Here is a 16237-nt window from a genome sequence, read left to right on the forward strand (position 1 = left end):
GTCAAGATAGATTCAGTTCTACCCCTTTATTTCAAATTGGAAGAATTTATATTAAAAATGTATTTAACAAGGTTTCAACAGAAAAGGCATAAAATCACTCAAAAGTAATATGATATAATAGAAAGTGAAACCACTCACACTAAAAGACATGGAAGAATTGTTGTTTAGAATAAATGATTGGGGTTGAATTCATCAATCACACATATTTTAGCTCTCTCACCCAAGACCAATTGTAACGACTTGCACTTAATCATGTGGATATTGTCCCCCTTATATTTAAAGAGCTTTTACAACTTTAAAATGCATTTATAAGATTAAGAAAAGTTTATATATATATATATATATATATATTTCCTATATATATAACGTCTTCATTGTGTCCTATGAAATTGTACGACTAAACAAACAAATACCATATATATATATATTTCCTATATATACAATGCCCTCATTGTATCCTATGAGATTGCACGGCTAAACAAACAAATACCTTTTATAGGACCAAACAAACCTCTACATCAAGATCGATGATTGATTTTGATATCATTAGCAATGACTTGTACTTAACCATGTAGATATTGTTCGTTTTGAATTCAAAGAGTTTTTATGACTTTAAAACGTATCTATAAGATTAAAAGGAGTTCATGCATATATAAAATTCAGAACTTTCTTTCCTATTCAATGCGAAATATCACACCAAGAGAGTGCTTGGTAAAATTAAGACTTATTACTTCACGACTTGATTAACTTTCAAGTTAAATCATACTTAAATTATTCACTTAAAACTTATTATTTAATTCTTACTTTAAGTATTAAAGTTGCTTGATAAAATTAACTTAAAACTTATTTTAAATCATCGAATTGACATATTTACCCTTACAAATTATAATTAGGGCAAAAGAAATCATGAAATAATAAAAAAGATCATGGAAGTAATTAGAACAAATAAAAATAAAAAAATAAAATAAGGATGTGAGTTTAAGAATAAACTAATTATTTTTACTTATTACTTAAAATTATAGTATTAAATTATTTTACCAAACATTTATAATTTATTTAATAATTTAAATAAAGTTATTAAGTTATTTTACAAAACACTAAAAACAATTAAAAATAGGACAAAAGAAAGTCACTTATTCCCATTGGATTTTTTTTTAAAAGAAAATTATTATTAAAAAATAATTATTAAAAATTTAAATACTAAGATATGAAAATTTTGGGTACTTTTTTTATTTATTTTTTATTTTCTTTTATCTCAACTCCTCTTTTAAAAAGAGTTCACTTTCTATATTAAATTGCTATAATTTTAAAATTATTTTTGATAGACCAACTTTTTTTTTCTAAGATATTTTAAAATTTTTCACTACCCTGCAAAAAGCCCCATTCCCATCTGCAGTTGGTGAGCTTCAAACCTTAAACTAATGCCCCTACTCAGAAGCTCATGCTTTCAGCTTAAGGTATGTCTGAACAATTCCTATCATCTCGCTTCCTGAGAAACGCCTAAGACACCCTCTCGCAGCCGCAACCTCACCGAATCCTGAAACCGAGTCACCACTGAAAGCTTGTTTACTTCTCTTCCATCATTTCCAAATCTTCTGTTTGATCTTCACCCCCCTTGATGGTTGGAAGAGGGAATGGTTCAAGTGAAGTTTTCATGATGACGGCTTCTCCACCCATGGCACCAACAAAGTTTTTCAACCGACACATTGCAAATGGGACAGCTGTCCTATAGCTGTGTCTACAGCTTCCATTGCTTTGACTTTGAAAATGCTTGCCTTGTCATGGCCTGCAATCATCAATAGCCTCTGATAACAACAATCAAGAAGAATGTCACGTTTACATCAAAGGAAAAACGTGAATCTATTATCTTACAGATACGGAAGATCATGAATTTGACTGTCAGGCCCCATGGATATCTGAGCTGTTGAACACATGACAGGCTGGGAACCCAGGTAAAATATTCAAGCAACCCACGATCATAGACCTTCAATTTTACCATCTTCTCTTTAGATTGTGAAAATTTTCCTAAATTGGTTCAGGATCATTGATCATAGTTTTGAATCTTGTAAATATGTTTTTGAGTTGGTTCATTCATTAATAAAAATGTGCCACAAGTCCTGTTTCTCGGTGCTTCAGTGCACAAAGATCTGCGGCTCATACCCAAGTTGGTCATTTCTCAGGCTTGACAATGTTGACGGGAGGAAATTTTGTTAAACAAAAAACAAGTCAGGCAAGAGAAAAAACAAAGAGATCTGAAACTCAGGAGTTCACACCTTAATGTGGAGAAACCCAAAATCATAGCCATCTGTTCGGCTGGTTTGTGCTCATCCTCCCCTGGTACAAATACACTAGGGCAAGACTGCAAAGGAGCTGATAGTGCTTTAGCTATGGCAGTTGCTTTAGAAATCAGAAGTGTTCGATAGTCTCCAGTTGCTCCAGGAGCTTCTAGGATATCAATACCAAGTGATAAGCCCAGGCCAGCTATAATTTTAGTGGGAGCTACCATGCATGGTCATAATCCATGTGTCTTTTCAAATGGAGGAGCCTGCAAAAAATATGTTCCAAAAAATAAATAAACCAAAAATGCACTGCAAGATTTAACTACCTTTATACTAAAAAATAAAATTAAAAAAAAAAAAGAATATGCTAAATAGAACATATTCGATGCAGTTTTCACCTGCAAGATAAACACTTAGCAAATTTCAAGCTTATCATTGTCAGTTGAGGACATCTCATGCCTACTGTAACCTTGCTTTCTTGTTATATCTCACATGAAATATAATTATTTACACAGAATATCACCAAAAAGGGAGGATGTGAGGAAGTTGAAAGATTTAGACAGTACAGAGAGCCCAATCTTTACTGGCAAATTGATCCTTTATCTCCAGAAAGTTCTGAGAATTCACCCTCGTCCAATTTTAAAAATGTACATGCATGCCCAAAGCTATCAAGAATGTTACCAGGTGCTACTTGTAGGTTAAAATGCTTCTGTGAGAAATTTTTACCCTCTTCTAAATTTCAAAGCATATATTTGTAAATCTAAAGATAAAAAGCCACACAATCATGCCCAACAGTAGACACATAAGTAGTACTGCTATCTAATGGTAGCTGAGAAAAGTGCATGCCAATTGGTTAAAATGCTCGCAGCTTGATTGGCCTGAGTGATACAACATTTGGAAAAAGAACAATGAGACATCATTTAAGGATTGAGACAACAGACCTCAACGCGGATACCAAAACCCCGTAAAAGGACAACATTGGCAATGTTCTTTCCTTCTGCTGCCCATTTTGCATTCAAAGGGTGAGAAACAATAATTCATGATATCTCCTTTGGACAATTCATTAAAAACTGCAGCTGTGTGCTTTGCTTCATAAGTATCATCTAGAGCTGTAGCTTGCAAAAGCGAACGGTTATCCTTTAATGGGTCTGTTCCTGATATATTTCCACTTAAATTTGGTCCTTTCACAACCACTCCACATCTATGCTCTGTTGCATACCTGTGTAGAACATGATTTTGTTTTAAATGCCACCTATATTATCTCTAAATTAATAGGCTTTAAGTTCAGCCTAAAAAACCCAAGTGTCTAATTTTACTTGAGATAAGTGACTCTATAGAAACTTGGACACAGGATGCACTCTTAAAAGCAAACAATGTAGAGGTAGTTAGGCCAACCAAACTTGATCTTTTTCTTGATAGACTTGCTCATTCATAAAGACTTGCTCAAAAAAGTGACAGGAATTTTAAGTTCTCTAGAACCTTTTATGTGACACAAAGTTCTCATAAAAATTTTACAGTTCTGAGGATGTTCAATCAAACAATAGAACTGCAAGTAACAGCAAAATCTGCACCTGACTCTGACTTCGTATTGAGGAAAAGATGGCAGCTTCATTCTGTCCAGTGCAGCACAGAGGGTAGGTCCTTCTTCTTCAGAATGCCTGTCAGCCCTTCTACTGGTGACTATTCCAGTCTTCTCGTCTAAGGTTGCAATGTTCGACTGTAGATAAAAGAACGCAGAAGGGTGGTCATAAGATGGAATAACTAAAAATGACAAAGAACTTTAGAACAGTCTTTTTCTTCAAAAAAAAAAAAAAAAAAAAGAAAGAAAAATTCATAATAACAGAGCAATGGGAACTGCACAAGAAATAGAAGACTGCAATACATGCAACTGTGCACTCGTGTGCACAATTGCATATGTGTGCTTCTGTATGTTGGATATAAATATGTAATGTATGTGTTCAGGTATGTTTGTATGAATGTATTAACAAACTCATCGTCAAAATTGGAGCATAACAGGAAGTGGAATTCTTCAAGAGAAATGAAAATAAAAATTGTCATTCATGAAATCCTAATAGTGATCCTACACCTTAAGTTGGGATGTTGGTTGCTATTTTCAGTGGAAGCCATTTTCTTCAGAATGCCCATACTTGGTGGAGGATTTGTGCCTTCAAATATGCTAAGTCTAGTATGGAGAAATTCAATTTTCTTGGAACATCGCAACTGTACCTACCTTGTGCCAATATGGTAGAATCTTGTGGGGGACCAGAGGTCCAGCTAATCAGAGAATGAGAAATCAATTAGTTATGATTTCATACTTTATAGGTGAACACCATCTCATGCATAATATATAGCCTACTGAAACAAATAAATTCTACTTAAGTTCTTTTACCGCACCAGCAGAAAAGAAAGAGATTGCAGCAGCATGCTAAGTGAAGGATCTGCCTTGTCAGCAACAAATATGCACAAATCTATGTAACATTCATGTGGAAAAAAACACATGTAAACACTGGGTTGTTCTATAGAAACCAATCAAAAAAATAATATAGAAGAAGAAGAAGAAGAAGAAAAATAAATCCTTTGGTGTGCCTCCCTAGTAAGGCAAAAGACAGTATGAATAATTCAAAGATTGAATCTTGATGAAAATGTATAAACTCTTAAGCAGATTATTCCCTCCTACTGTTGGAGGCATTTTGAAAAGATATCAACCTGCTCCAGATGAACCAGAGGAGAATGACTTAAAAATCAGTATTTTGTGCTTCAAATTCTCAAAAGAATCTGAGCACTTTGTCTTATTGATGAAAATAAAAATAAATATAAGAAGAAGAAGATGAAGAGTTCAGGAGCATCTTTAATGTGACTTTCTTGGTGGCATGCCTTCCTTGGAAAACTTGGAGCACCTTTAATGTGAGTTTCTTGGTAGCATGCCTCACTTAGAAAACTCAGATAGGTTAGGGCTGCTAATATCTATTCCATTGAGAATTCATCATAAAGGCATTGTCATGTCAAGGTCCCATGGCCAATCTATAACCAGTTAACTCTTATGACCACTGTGACTTTTCATGATAGAAAAGCTAAATTCCAAAAGAAGCTCAAATTTATTCAATATCCAGTTGGCACAGAATGCATTTCAAAATTTTCTCTTAGACTCATTTTTAGTGTAATGAATAGGATTTCAGCTATAACTAATATATGAGGAACACAGTTGAGCCCATAGATAAGTCTTGACTCAGGTTGGGTTTGTAAAAGTTGGAGGCAATTGCAAATCTCCCACACTTAATACTTGGTTTAAAACCTTCACCGCACAAGGATTTTGGTTTCTATGTCATTGATCTTGTGAGGCATTAGTGATTCAGTATCAATGCTTGTTGATCCTTAAGGGTAAATTTTACTTCAGTAAACAAGTTAAAGAGTGTTTTTACAAACATGTATCAGGATCTTCCAGACTCAAAAGATCATTAGCGCTCATTTCTGTATAAACTCAAGATTAGATGTCCACATTCATGTGTCCAAACTATCCATTTAATCAGAAGACCAATTAGAATTTCTTGAATTCTATTTTTCTACATAAAATAGACATGAAAATAATAGCAGTGGGATAGAAGGTCACAATACTGAAAATTCTTTACCATACACCACATTTTCTGATACTTGGATGCCATATTCTACCTAATGTATACTTGGTGAAAAAATAAATTATAAAGCCTTATAAATATGAGCATGAAAAAGGAGAAAAAAAAAGGAAAAAAAAGAATAAATATCCACCTTGAATGCAATATCACCAGGTGACATTGCAAATCCAGCACCCATGGACTCAAATGCACCTCACCCCGGTAATATATTCTTGGGTCATAAGTCATAACCCAATAAAGAAAGGTGTGCAGTGTCACTTCCACAACCCAAGCCTACTTCAACAGGATCCATGAGACCATTAATTCCAGCAGATGCAATGGCATCTAAATTTGGTATTTTGGCTGCTTCCGGAGGAGTCTTGTCTCCCAACCTTGGCAAAGACACATCTCCTACCTCATCAATCAGCACAAATGCCACTCTTGTCTTAGGCTTGATTGCACTATCCATGCTTCTACATGCTATCTGTAGCTGCCCCTACTCTTTCACAATAACAAGTAACCAACCTCAGTCTAATATTGCAAGACCAGCCCATCCTACTCCTGCAATCTGAAAAAAGAAGAAAAAAAATGTCACAATGACTGAATCCTCATGTACACTAAACTAACTAGACATTGGAAGCATCTCTTTGATTACAACTAGTAAACAAATTCGGGTCAACTCAGGTGGAAAATCCAGATAAATGAGAAAGGAATTGCAGGTTAAAATTGTAAAAATCTTTCATATTAATATTTTCATTGATTTAACTAAAAATTTGGACAAAATGATTAGAAAATTTGAGAATATCGTATTGGTAAAAGTGATAAATAAATTAGGAAATTTTCTGATAAATTTCCATTCCGAATCAAGAAATTCGATCTGTCAGTTTGGGAATTGGAAATTATTTTAGATGCTTAAGAGAACATATCAGTAATGGAAACGCAAATCAAAATAATTTCCAAATAAAAAGCAAAAATAAAAAAGGGGTTTAGGGTTTACAGACAATGAACCAAGAATTGGTAAAATTGGAAATGTAAAATGATTGATTCTGAGAAGCATGAATGTTACCTGTAAGATGCATCAGCTGTGATTTTTAGTGCTTTCAGACTCTGAAAAAGGTGAAGAAGAGGTAGGGTTTTGCGAGATTTCTCCAGGGTTTCATTTGGTCTCCATTTCGTAATGTAGTAAAAAACACATTCATCAGTAATCACCATCACCATCTGGATTCTCCTCTGCAATTCAACCATGGGGAAACGCAAAAAGCAGACGGAGGTTCCCTGAATGGACCAAGAGGTTGCCTAAGGCCCAAAATGGGGCCCGGCCCAAATAACATTTCCATTTCTCGTAAATTAGGGTCCAAACCAAATGTATTCACTATCAATAATAAGAAAATTTAAAGCTATTTAAGGAAAATTCTAGTATATGGTAAAATTTAGGGTTATTTGAATAAAAATGATGAAATAATCCCGTATTTTTAGATAAGTTACTTTCTAAGTTTATACATCGAAAGAATTGAATTTACAAATTTGAAATCATTTCATCTTTTCAATCAAATATTTCTAAAATTTGCATTGTTAAATATAATATAAATAAATGAAATCAAATACAAATAAATGGATAGAAGTATAAAATAATTAAATCAATATATAAAAATAAAAATTATGACGTGTTTGGTAACTGTTTTCCAAAACAATTATAAAAAATAGTTTTTTCAGAACTTTGATTTTTATAAAAGAAAAGATTGTTTAAAAACCTAAAATATTTTTAACCTATTTTTAAAAATAATTTTTATATTTAATATTTTATTTTTAATAATTCTACATGTTTATAAAATTATTTCTTAAAACAATCATAAAAAAATAAATGAAAATAAAAAAAACAACTAAAAAATATTATCTAAAAACACCATATTTTCTATTTTTAAAAACAAAAAACATAAAACAATTTTTTGTTATTAAATGTGTATTTTTTTTTTAAGAATAAAAATCTATTCTAAAAAACCCTTAAACTTCCTCCAAAAAGAATAATTTTAAAACAAAGTGTAATTTTTATAAAAATAATTTTTTTATTTAATAAAATATCATAAGTGTAATTTTTAATTTAGCCAAAAAAAACTTATATATATATTTATTTATTTTTCTATTACATCTTATCTCAATTTTCTATGCTGCCTGCTTTCACATATTCATTCCCTTTTTGTTTTGTTGATTGATAAGGTTGAGTCTTGGCCTCTCTTCTTGGCGTATATATGAAAACATTGTCTTTATCATCAATTTGGACTTGGATTGTCACAATGCAACACAAAGAGTAGAGGAAGAAGATAACTAATAAGAAATTAATGAATTAATTAAGCTGAGACCTCCATGAGAGAGTCAGAGAGCTCTCATCTTTGTTCAGAAAACAGACCAAAAACCTGGCTCTAAGAACACACAGATCACTGTGCCCAGGAAGAAAAAGAAGGATAACAGCAAAAGAAAGAAATGGAGAGAAGTATCAGCTTCACTTGTTCATTCCAGTTGCATCCTTGGCAGCTTCAACAGCCCCTTCTGCCTTAGCCTTCATTTGCTGACCAGCCTGCACATATATATCATTCAATTCATTCATAAAGTTGAAAAAAAAAAAAAAAAAACCCAACTTCTAGTGGATTTTGAACAGAAGCATTTTTTGATAGGTTTTGAGGTTAATTTGGGGTACATCTTGGCATGACTCCTTGGCAGATTTGCAAGCATCGCCGGCCTTGTCCATCATCTTCTCAGTCTTGGCCTGAAACAAACACAACAGTACACATCACCATTCTCAAGAACTTGCAGAATGGAGAGTCTCAGAAGTCAGAAAAGCTAATTAAGGCGAAGCGCACCTGGACTTCGCCCTTGGCCTCCCCAGCTTTGTAGCTCGTCTTGGAACTGTCCATTTCTCTGGTTAGTTACTTGGGAACACACTTGATATCTCAACTTTGATGATGACTGCCTTCTCCTTACTCTGGGGATTTATAGTTTTTCAAACCAGTCCATCTTCTGACAAGTGTAGCAGTTTCGTGGGCACCCCTCATGCCCTTTTTTTGGGCGTTTGAACAGGAGATATCTGGATGAGATTCACCATTCTATTCAAAATTGGTTAGGACTTAGGAGTTCGTTTATCGAGGTTTGGACAGCTTCTTCAGTGTGATTAAGGCTATTTTCGGTTCCAAAATGTATACAAAGGAAAAGAAAATAGAAAGGAAAAATTTGATCAATGACGTAAAGGCTTCATAAAATCAAAAATCAAAAATGAAAAACTAATAATGTAACTTTTAAGGCTATGTTTGTTTCTCAAAAAATTTGAGAGAAAATACAAAGAAAAGAAAATGAAGAAGAAAAATAAAAAGAAAGAAAAATAAAAAATTGAGTTAAAGGTGATAAATTATTTTTATTTACTACTTCAAACTCATTTTATTTATTTTAATTCATTAATATAAAGATTAAATAATTTTAAAATACATAAGTTTCTAATTAATTTTAATTATATTTAATTTTCTTTGGAATATTTTATAGAACAATCAAATATGAGAAAATAATTTTCTTTATCATTTGTTTTCTTTACTTTATGCTTTTCGAGAACCAAACATAACCTAAGTGTCTTGAGTTAGACTCGGAATCCCCTTCCAACTTGTGATTGGGCAAGTGACCAAGTTGGTGTGGACCAAATGATGCAATTCTAAAATTCCATACGCGAAAAGAGATGGAAAACGTGCCCACTCAGTCGATGGGGTTGGAGTCATACTCATACCACGCATAGCCAACTTAGACTTGGCTACCATTGGAAACATGAATGGGAATTCCCAATATTTTACCAAACCACTTGTGGGGTCTTGGATTTGCAGATACTACAAAACTTGTAAATCTCAACTTCTCATTTTTAATCCAATTTTTATGGTCTTGGGCCAGCTTGGGGTGGTGACATGATGAGGATAAAATTGGGTGTGAAGGATGATGAAGAATTATTTTTTTCTTTTTTTCTTTTTAGGCTATGTTTGATTCGAATAATTTGAGGACAAATATAAATGGAAGAAAATTAAAAAGAAAAATAGAAGTAAAGAAAAAGTAAAAAGTAAATAAAAAATATATTTAAATTCAATAAATTATTTTTATATATAATTTCAAACTTATTTAACTTATTTTAATTCATTAATATAAAAATTAAATAATTTTAAAATATATAAATTTTTAACTAATTTTAATTATATTTAATTTTTTTTATATTTTTCATAAGATAATCAAATATAAGAAAAATGAAATATAAGAAAATCATTTTTCTTATATAATACTTTTTTTTTTCTTTCCTTGGTATTTTCTAGAAACTAAACATAGCTTTAAATTCTATTTGGTTCTTGAAAAAATATGAGGGGAATAAAATAGAGAGGAAAAGTAAAGAAACATTAAAAATGGATTTAAAATTAATAAATTATTTTTATATGTTATTTCAAACTTAATTTACTTATTTTTCCTCATTTATATAAAGATTAAATAATTTAAATATATATAAATTTCTAACTGATTGTAATTATATTTGATTTTCTTTTGTATTTTTATGGTGAAATTAAATATAAGAAAATCATTTTTCTTAAAAAAATGTATGTATTACAAATTATTTTTAAATAGATGAAGATAATATTAATTTTAAAAAATTAAGGTTTTTTTTTTTCCATATCTTTTCATATAGGTGTTTGGTACAGGGAAATGGAAAGTGAGAATAAACATCTTATTCTTTCACTTCCTTATTCTCAAGTTAAATAAATTTTATGAAAGTAGAAAATGAACAAAAAATGATTCGGACAAAAATCAAACCCCACTTATAAGTAGAATTTGAATTCATCACAAATAGGTGGTATTCAGATTCATTTATCCTATTAGATAATGTAAAATAACTTAAAATTATTATTTTACCCTTAGATTTCATTCAAATATTATAATAAATATTTGGTAGCTTTGAGAATTAAATATTATAATAAATATATTTTTCTCTTTTTTTGGTAAAATATAATTTTACAACTGCTTAAGCATGACAAATTATTCAATTTTTTATCATAAAAAGAATAATTAAATAATTTAATGTTAGGGTTTAATGATATTTTATGATTTATTTTTTATTTATTGAGTGTATATATATATATATTAGTCTTATTATTTAGTAAAAAAAAAAAAGCTCAAATTTTATTTTTTTAAATAAAAATAAAAAATTATTTTATACTATGTGTAAGGGAATTATTGTCAATTTATTTCTTTTTTTATTCTCATTCCTTTTACTATGAAATATTGGAATTGACACAAATAATCATTCTAACCTTAAATTCCTAAATTTATCAAAACGTTAGAAATGAAATTACCAAATTCATTTCCATTCACCGAGAAATAGGAATAGAAACACAATTTTTATTTTCATTATTTATTCTAGGATATCAAACACCCCCTAAATTCATTCTTATCTAAGGAGGAATGGAAAGAATTCATTCACATTCCTTATTCCCATATACCAAACAAGAAAGCATTTACTTTTATTTTTAATTTTCATTACAATTTTAAAATTTATTTATTTTTATATCTAATATAATTAATGGGGTTTTATTGAACTTTAACAGGATGATTTAGACTTTATATCCTTCAAAAGATGGCAATAAGGGATCATAATAAATATTAGTAGTGGTTGTACCACCAACCGGATGTCATTGGAATAAAAATATTTGAAATTACAATTCAATTTTGGAAATAAAAATAATAATCTTTTTTGAGTAACATAAGAAAACATTAATTAAAATATTTGATATGTGTACTTTTTTTCTTTTAACATAAAGTTCATCCCAAGGTTTGATTAAGTATGATGATAATAAAATAAATTTTGAATTACTATTTTTTTTTCCTGTATTTAAGTAAGAAGAATTTTAAAGAAGGTAAGTTGATGATAAATCAAGAAGGAAAAAAAAAAATCAAGAAGGAAAGAAAAACCTCAAAAGAAAAGATGAATCAAAACCATTTTTCTAATTATAAGATTGTTGGTAAGCTAGGATCATTCATTTTATTTTTACTTACATACCTAAAATCATCTAAATGCTAAATTGTTTTGAATTTATTTATAAATTGGATGAAAAAATTAGTTTAAGGAAAAACTTGAGTTTTAATGTGATTAAAGTCTTCTTCAAGATTTTTCAAAGGTTAAGAAGCTATAAACCGAGGTTTTTCCTATCTTAAAAAGATATTTTCCATGCAACTAGTTGAGGTCAAAGGGAACTAGTTGAAGCAAACAAAATGTTCGGAATAGATTGAACTTTATTTTAACCAGTTTATGCTAAGCCTTAACTAATTGAACTTATTGGGTGCAACAACGTCATTCTTAAGCCAGGTGAATGAGTCATCCAAATGATAGTGATTGAATGTCATAAAAGGCTTAAACTACCCTCATTGAATACAAATTGGTTTTCAAATAAGATGATCAAAATTCAATCCAAAAATTGGTATCAAAATCAAGATATGGGTTTGAGCCTCGAGAGGCTCAATAGCCTATCCAAATACAAGATGTTATTGTTAGAAATCAAGTAAATAAAATCTCTCAATTCTAGTTTAATGAACTTAAAATAGATCTATAAAACTCACCTTATGACATTGTGATAAAGATAACTTTATGTAGATTGTTTGCAATGTTGAGTCACTTTTGGTAGAATTATGTATCTCTTGAATCAACATTGATAACTTATATCTTCCCTCTCCTTACTCTCTCACACTTGATGTTTGTATAAAATGATGGAAAACCTCACAAACTTAGAATGAGTGAGGAAAGGGACAAAGAGCCCTTTCATGTCATTTCAAGTGACCTTTCATCGAAAGTCACAAATGAACACTTCCTTTTAGATACATGAATCCTCATTTCTTAATTCCATGTGATATTCATGACATATGAAAACTTTAATTTAGGTGCATGACACACGACTTGACAAGTTCATGACTTTGGTCATCGTACCTTGTATTTTCCAAATATCATGTATCATATATATTAAATTTTTCCTATACATTAAATATGTAAAATGGGAAATGTAAATACATTAAGCTCATGACTTTGGTCATGAACCCTTAGAATAGCGAAGATTAACTCCATGTGATCACGAAAGCCATAATAATTCCACATATATTTGATGTACATCAATCCAAATTTATCACTTGAAGTTTGAAGCTTGATTAGTTTGATTTCCACCGAAAAAAATATATATATTTAAAATGGTTAAGTTATGTTTGATTGAATGGACTAGAATACGATAAGATTATAAGATATTATATTTAACAGATAGTGTATACTTTAAAATATCATTTCTTTTTTTAAAAAAATTATCACATCTTTACTATAATATTCAATAGGAAACATATCTTAAGATATTATATTTGACATATGTTATATTATGTTTTTTATTTATAAAATAATAAAAAATGGAAAGAAAAAAAAGATTTTGAAAGTTTAATATTTATTTAGAATAAAAATTGCGTCCCAATATTTGTTACTTAAAAAATATAAAATTTCTTTCATATTTAGTATTATATGAAAATTATTGATAATTTTGTAAATAATTTTTATTTCCTTGTTAATAATTTTGTAATTAAAATATTTAAAATTTATAAATAAAAATATGTTATTTTAATAAAAAATTATTTTGTAAAATAAATAATATAAAATAATTTTAAAAAGGAAAAAAAATAGATAAAGGTAATAAATTTTAAAATTTATGATAGCAGGAAAGTTATTTATTAGGAAAAATAATATTTTTTTAATTCCTTTCGTAAAAGGAAGGTAATTTAGCGGCCGACTCGTTGGAATGTAGATTTAGAAAATTCAATGCCTAAAAATGTAAAAGAACCCCACCACAGAATCTCGGAAGATTCCGAAATCCCTATTTTGGAATACTGGAACTACGGAAAAGAAAAGTGGCGCGTGTAGATCACTCTCGAAGGTCTCCCTAGTCACATGACTCACATCCAACTCAGCCTGGTCCTCGTGATCATCCATCCAGCATTGCATCGCGTCATCAAAATCCGCGAGTGTAATTAGCTGCTTCCAAAGAGCGTGTTACATTATTTCTGATGAAACTAAAATTAGAAAATCATACACCGCACCACTGCAGCCTCCTCTCCAATTAGCTGGCACACTGTTGTATCATGAATGATTGGTAGGGGTGTAATTTTTATTTTATTTTTTTATAAAAAAAGCCTGGAATTCTATTTGGTAAAAACTAAAATTGCAGAGTAACACCTTGTAAAAAGGTGTAATTTAGTATATAACCCCCACGAAGGAGATCCGGTAAAGTATCCAAACGCCTAGCATACGTTTCGATATTGATGGCCAACCGTCTGGTCTCTCCCTCTAAGTTTCTGAATCTCCGCTGCTTCGTCAGAACTCTCCACTCATCTCCCTCTTCGATTACCGACGTGTCTCCGCTCAATTTAGCGGAGAAACCGGAGGAAACTACTCTTCTTTCGCCAACCTTTGCGACCGGCGCCACCTCTTCCACCTCCACAATCGACCTCCACGATGTCAAGGGTCTGTTTTCATCCATGTCCACGGCCAAGTTGCTGCGCTCCTCCGTCAACCTTCACCTGGCGACCTTGGAGCCCATGGTGGATGTGGGGATGTGGGTGATGAAGTCCAGAGTTTTGGAGACTGCTGTTTTACGTGAGATTGTGTTGGGGACGATACGGCATACGTTTTACGAGCACTTTTGTGCGGGGCAGGATGTGGAGGAGGCTTGCTGGACTGCGAGGACGATTTGGAATAGTGCTGGGTTGAGAGGGATGTTGGTTTATGCTCTGGAGCATACCACCGATAACGCCACCTCCGATCGGAATTTGGAGGGGTTTATCCGGACCGTTGAAGGCGCCAAACGCCTTCCACCTTCTTCTGTAAGCTTCAATTTCTTTTCAATTTTTCTAGTGTGTGTTTGGAACTTGTTAATGTTTTCTTCATAGGTAAAAGTTCTTGGTTTTTTATTTTTTTATTTTCTGGACCACATGAATATCAGTGTTCATATGACTTTTGGTATCTGAATTTACAATAGGTGAGTTTTGTGATAGCAAAGATGACTGCAATTTGCTCAATCGATCTTCTCAAGCGGGTAAGCGATTTACTGAGATGGCAACACAGGGACCCTTCTTTCCATCTTCCATGGAGGCAGAACTGCTTTCCGATTTTTGCTGATTCCAGCCCCTTTTATCACACCCTTGAAAGGCCAGACCCTTTAACCCCTCAAGAAGAGAAGGATCTCCAACTAGCCCTCCAGAGACTCTTCAAACTCTGCCAGAAGTGCGTGGAAGCAAACTTGCCTTTATCGGTTGATGCAGAGTATACATCAGTGCAGCCTGCCATTGATTACTTGACATACTCTGCTGCCATTCAATACAACAAAGATAAGAACAACCCCATTGTTTATGGCACAATTCAAGCTTATTTGAAAGACGCAAAGGAAAGATTGCTTCTGGCAGTGCAGGCTGCAGACAAAATGGGAGTTCCCATTGGGTTCAAATTGGTGAGAGGAGCCTATATATCCTCTGAAACTCAACTGGCTTCTTCCTTGGGCTATGATTCTCCCGTTCACAATAGCATTGAGGAGACTCATGCTTGCTTCAATGGTTGTGCTTCTTTCTTGCTCGAAAGGATCGCTGGTGGCTCAGGTGCTGTTGTTTTGGCCACCCACAACCTTGAATCAGGTAAAAACAAGTTCAAACTTTCATATACGATAAATGTTAAGAATTCCCAGTGTTGGTTGAGTCTGATGTGAAATGTTGATCATGGTGAATAGGGAAATTGCTAGCCACAAAAGCGCGAGACTTGGGAATTTCGAAGGAAGACCACAAGGTCCAATTTGCTCAGCTATATGGAATGTCAGAGTCACTTTCATTTGGTTTGAGAAATGCAGGGTTTCAGGTTAGCAAGTACATGGCATTTGGGCCAGTAGAGAAGGTGATGCCGTATCTCCTTAGGAGAGCTGAAGAGAACAGAGGACTCTTATCTACTTCAACTCTTGACAGACACCTCATGAGGTAAACCTTCTTTTCAAACAAATCAAAAAAAAAAAAAAAAAAAAAAAAGCATCAAACAAAGGTTTGGCTTGATCTTGATGTCCTTTATCTTAATGTCATCTTCCTCTGTACAGAAAGGAGCTGAAGAGAAGGATAAAAGCTGCAGTCCTTGGAGGTGATTCCTAGAAATGATGAAAGCAGTCACCTAGCTCATGATGATCCTCCATCAATATCTGTTCGTATATAATAAAAAAATTTATCAGTGCTTGTATATGGGACTCTGATGTAAGATCCATTTCAATATATTGATGTCTATATTTCTAA

General features: G+C 32.0%; 1 protein-coding gene and 1 pseudogene across 1 annotated transcript; one reads left to right on the plus strand and one right to left on the minus strand.

Moving 5' to 3' along the window:
• Nucleotides 1-1282: 1282 nt before the first annotated feature.
• Nucleotides 1283-7276, minus strand: LOC100266894 (uncharacterized; annotated as a pseudogene).
• Nucleotides 7277-14166: 6890 nt separating this feature from the next.
• Nucleotides 14167-16237, plus strand: LOC100254983 (proline dehydrogenase 2, mitochondrial). The gene is made up of 4 exons (XM_002282733.4): nucleotides 14167-14797; nucleotides 14953-15601; nucleotides 15694-15934; nucleotides 16048-16237. The coding sequence occupies exons 1-4, from the start codon at nucleotides 14237-14239 to the stop codon at nucleotides 16097-16099; spliced, it is 1503 nt and encodes a 500-aa protein (XP_002282769.1). The 5' UTR covers nucleotides 14167-14236; the 3' UTR covers nucleotides 16100-16237.

Source organism: Vitis vinifera, chromosome 14 (assembly GCF_030704535.1).
Source record: "Vitis vinifera cultivar Pinot Noir 40024 chromosome 14, ASM3070453v1".
In the NCBI taxonomy this organism is placed as follows: domain Eukaryota; kingdom Viridiplantae; phylum Streptophyta; class Magnoliopsida; order Vitales; family Vitaceae; genus Vitis; species Vitis vinifera.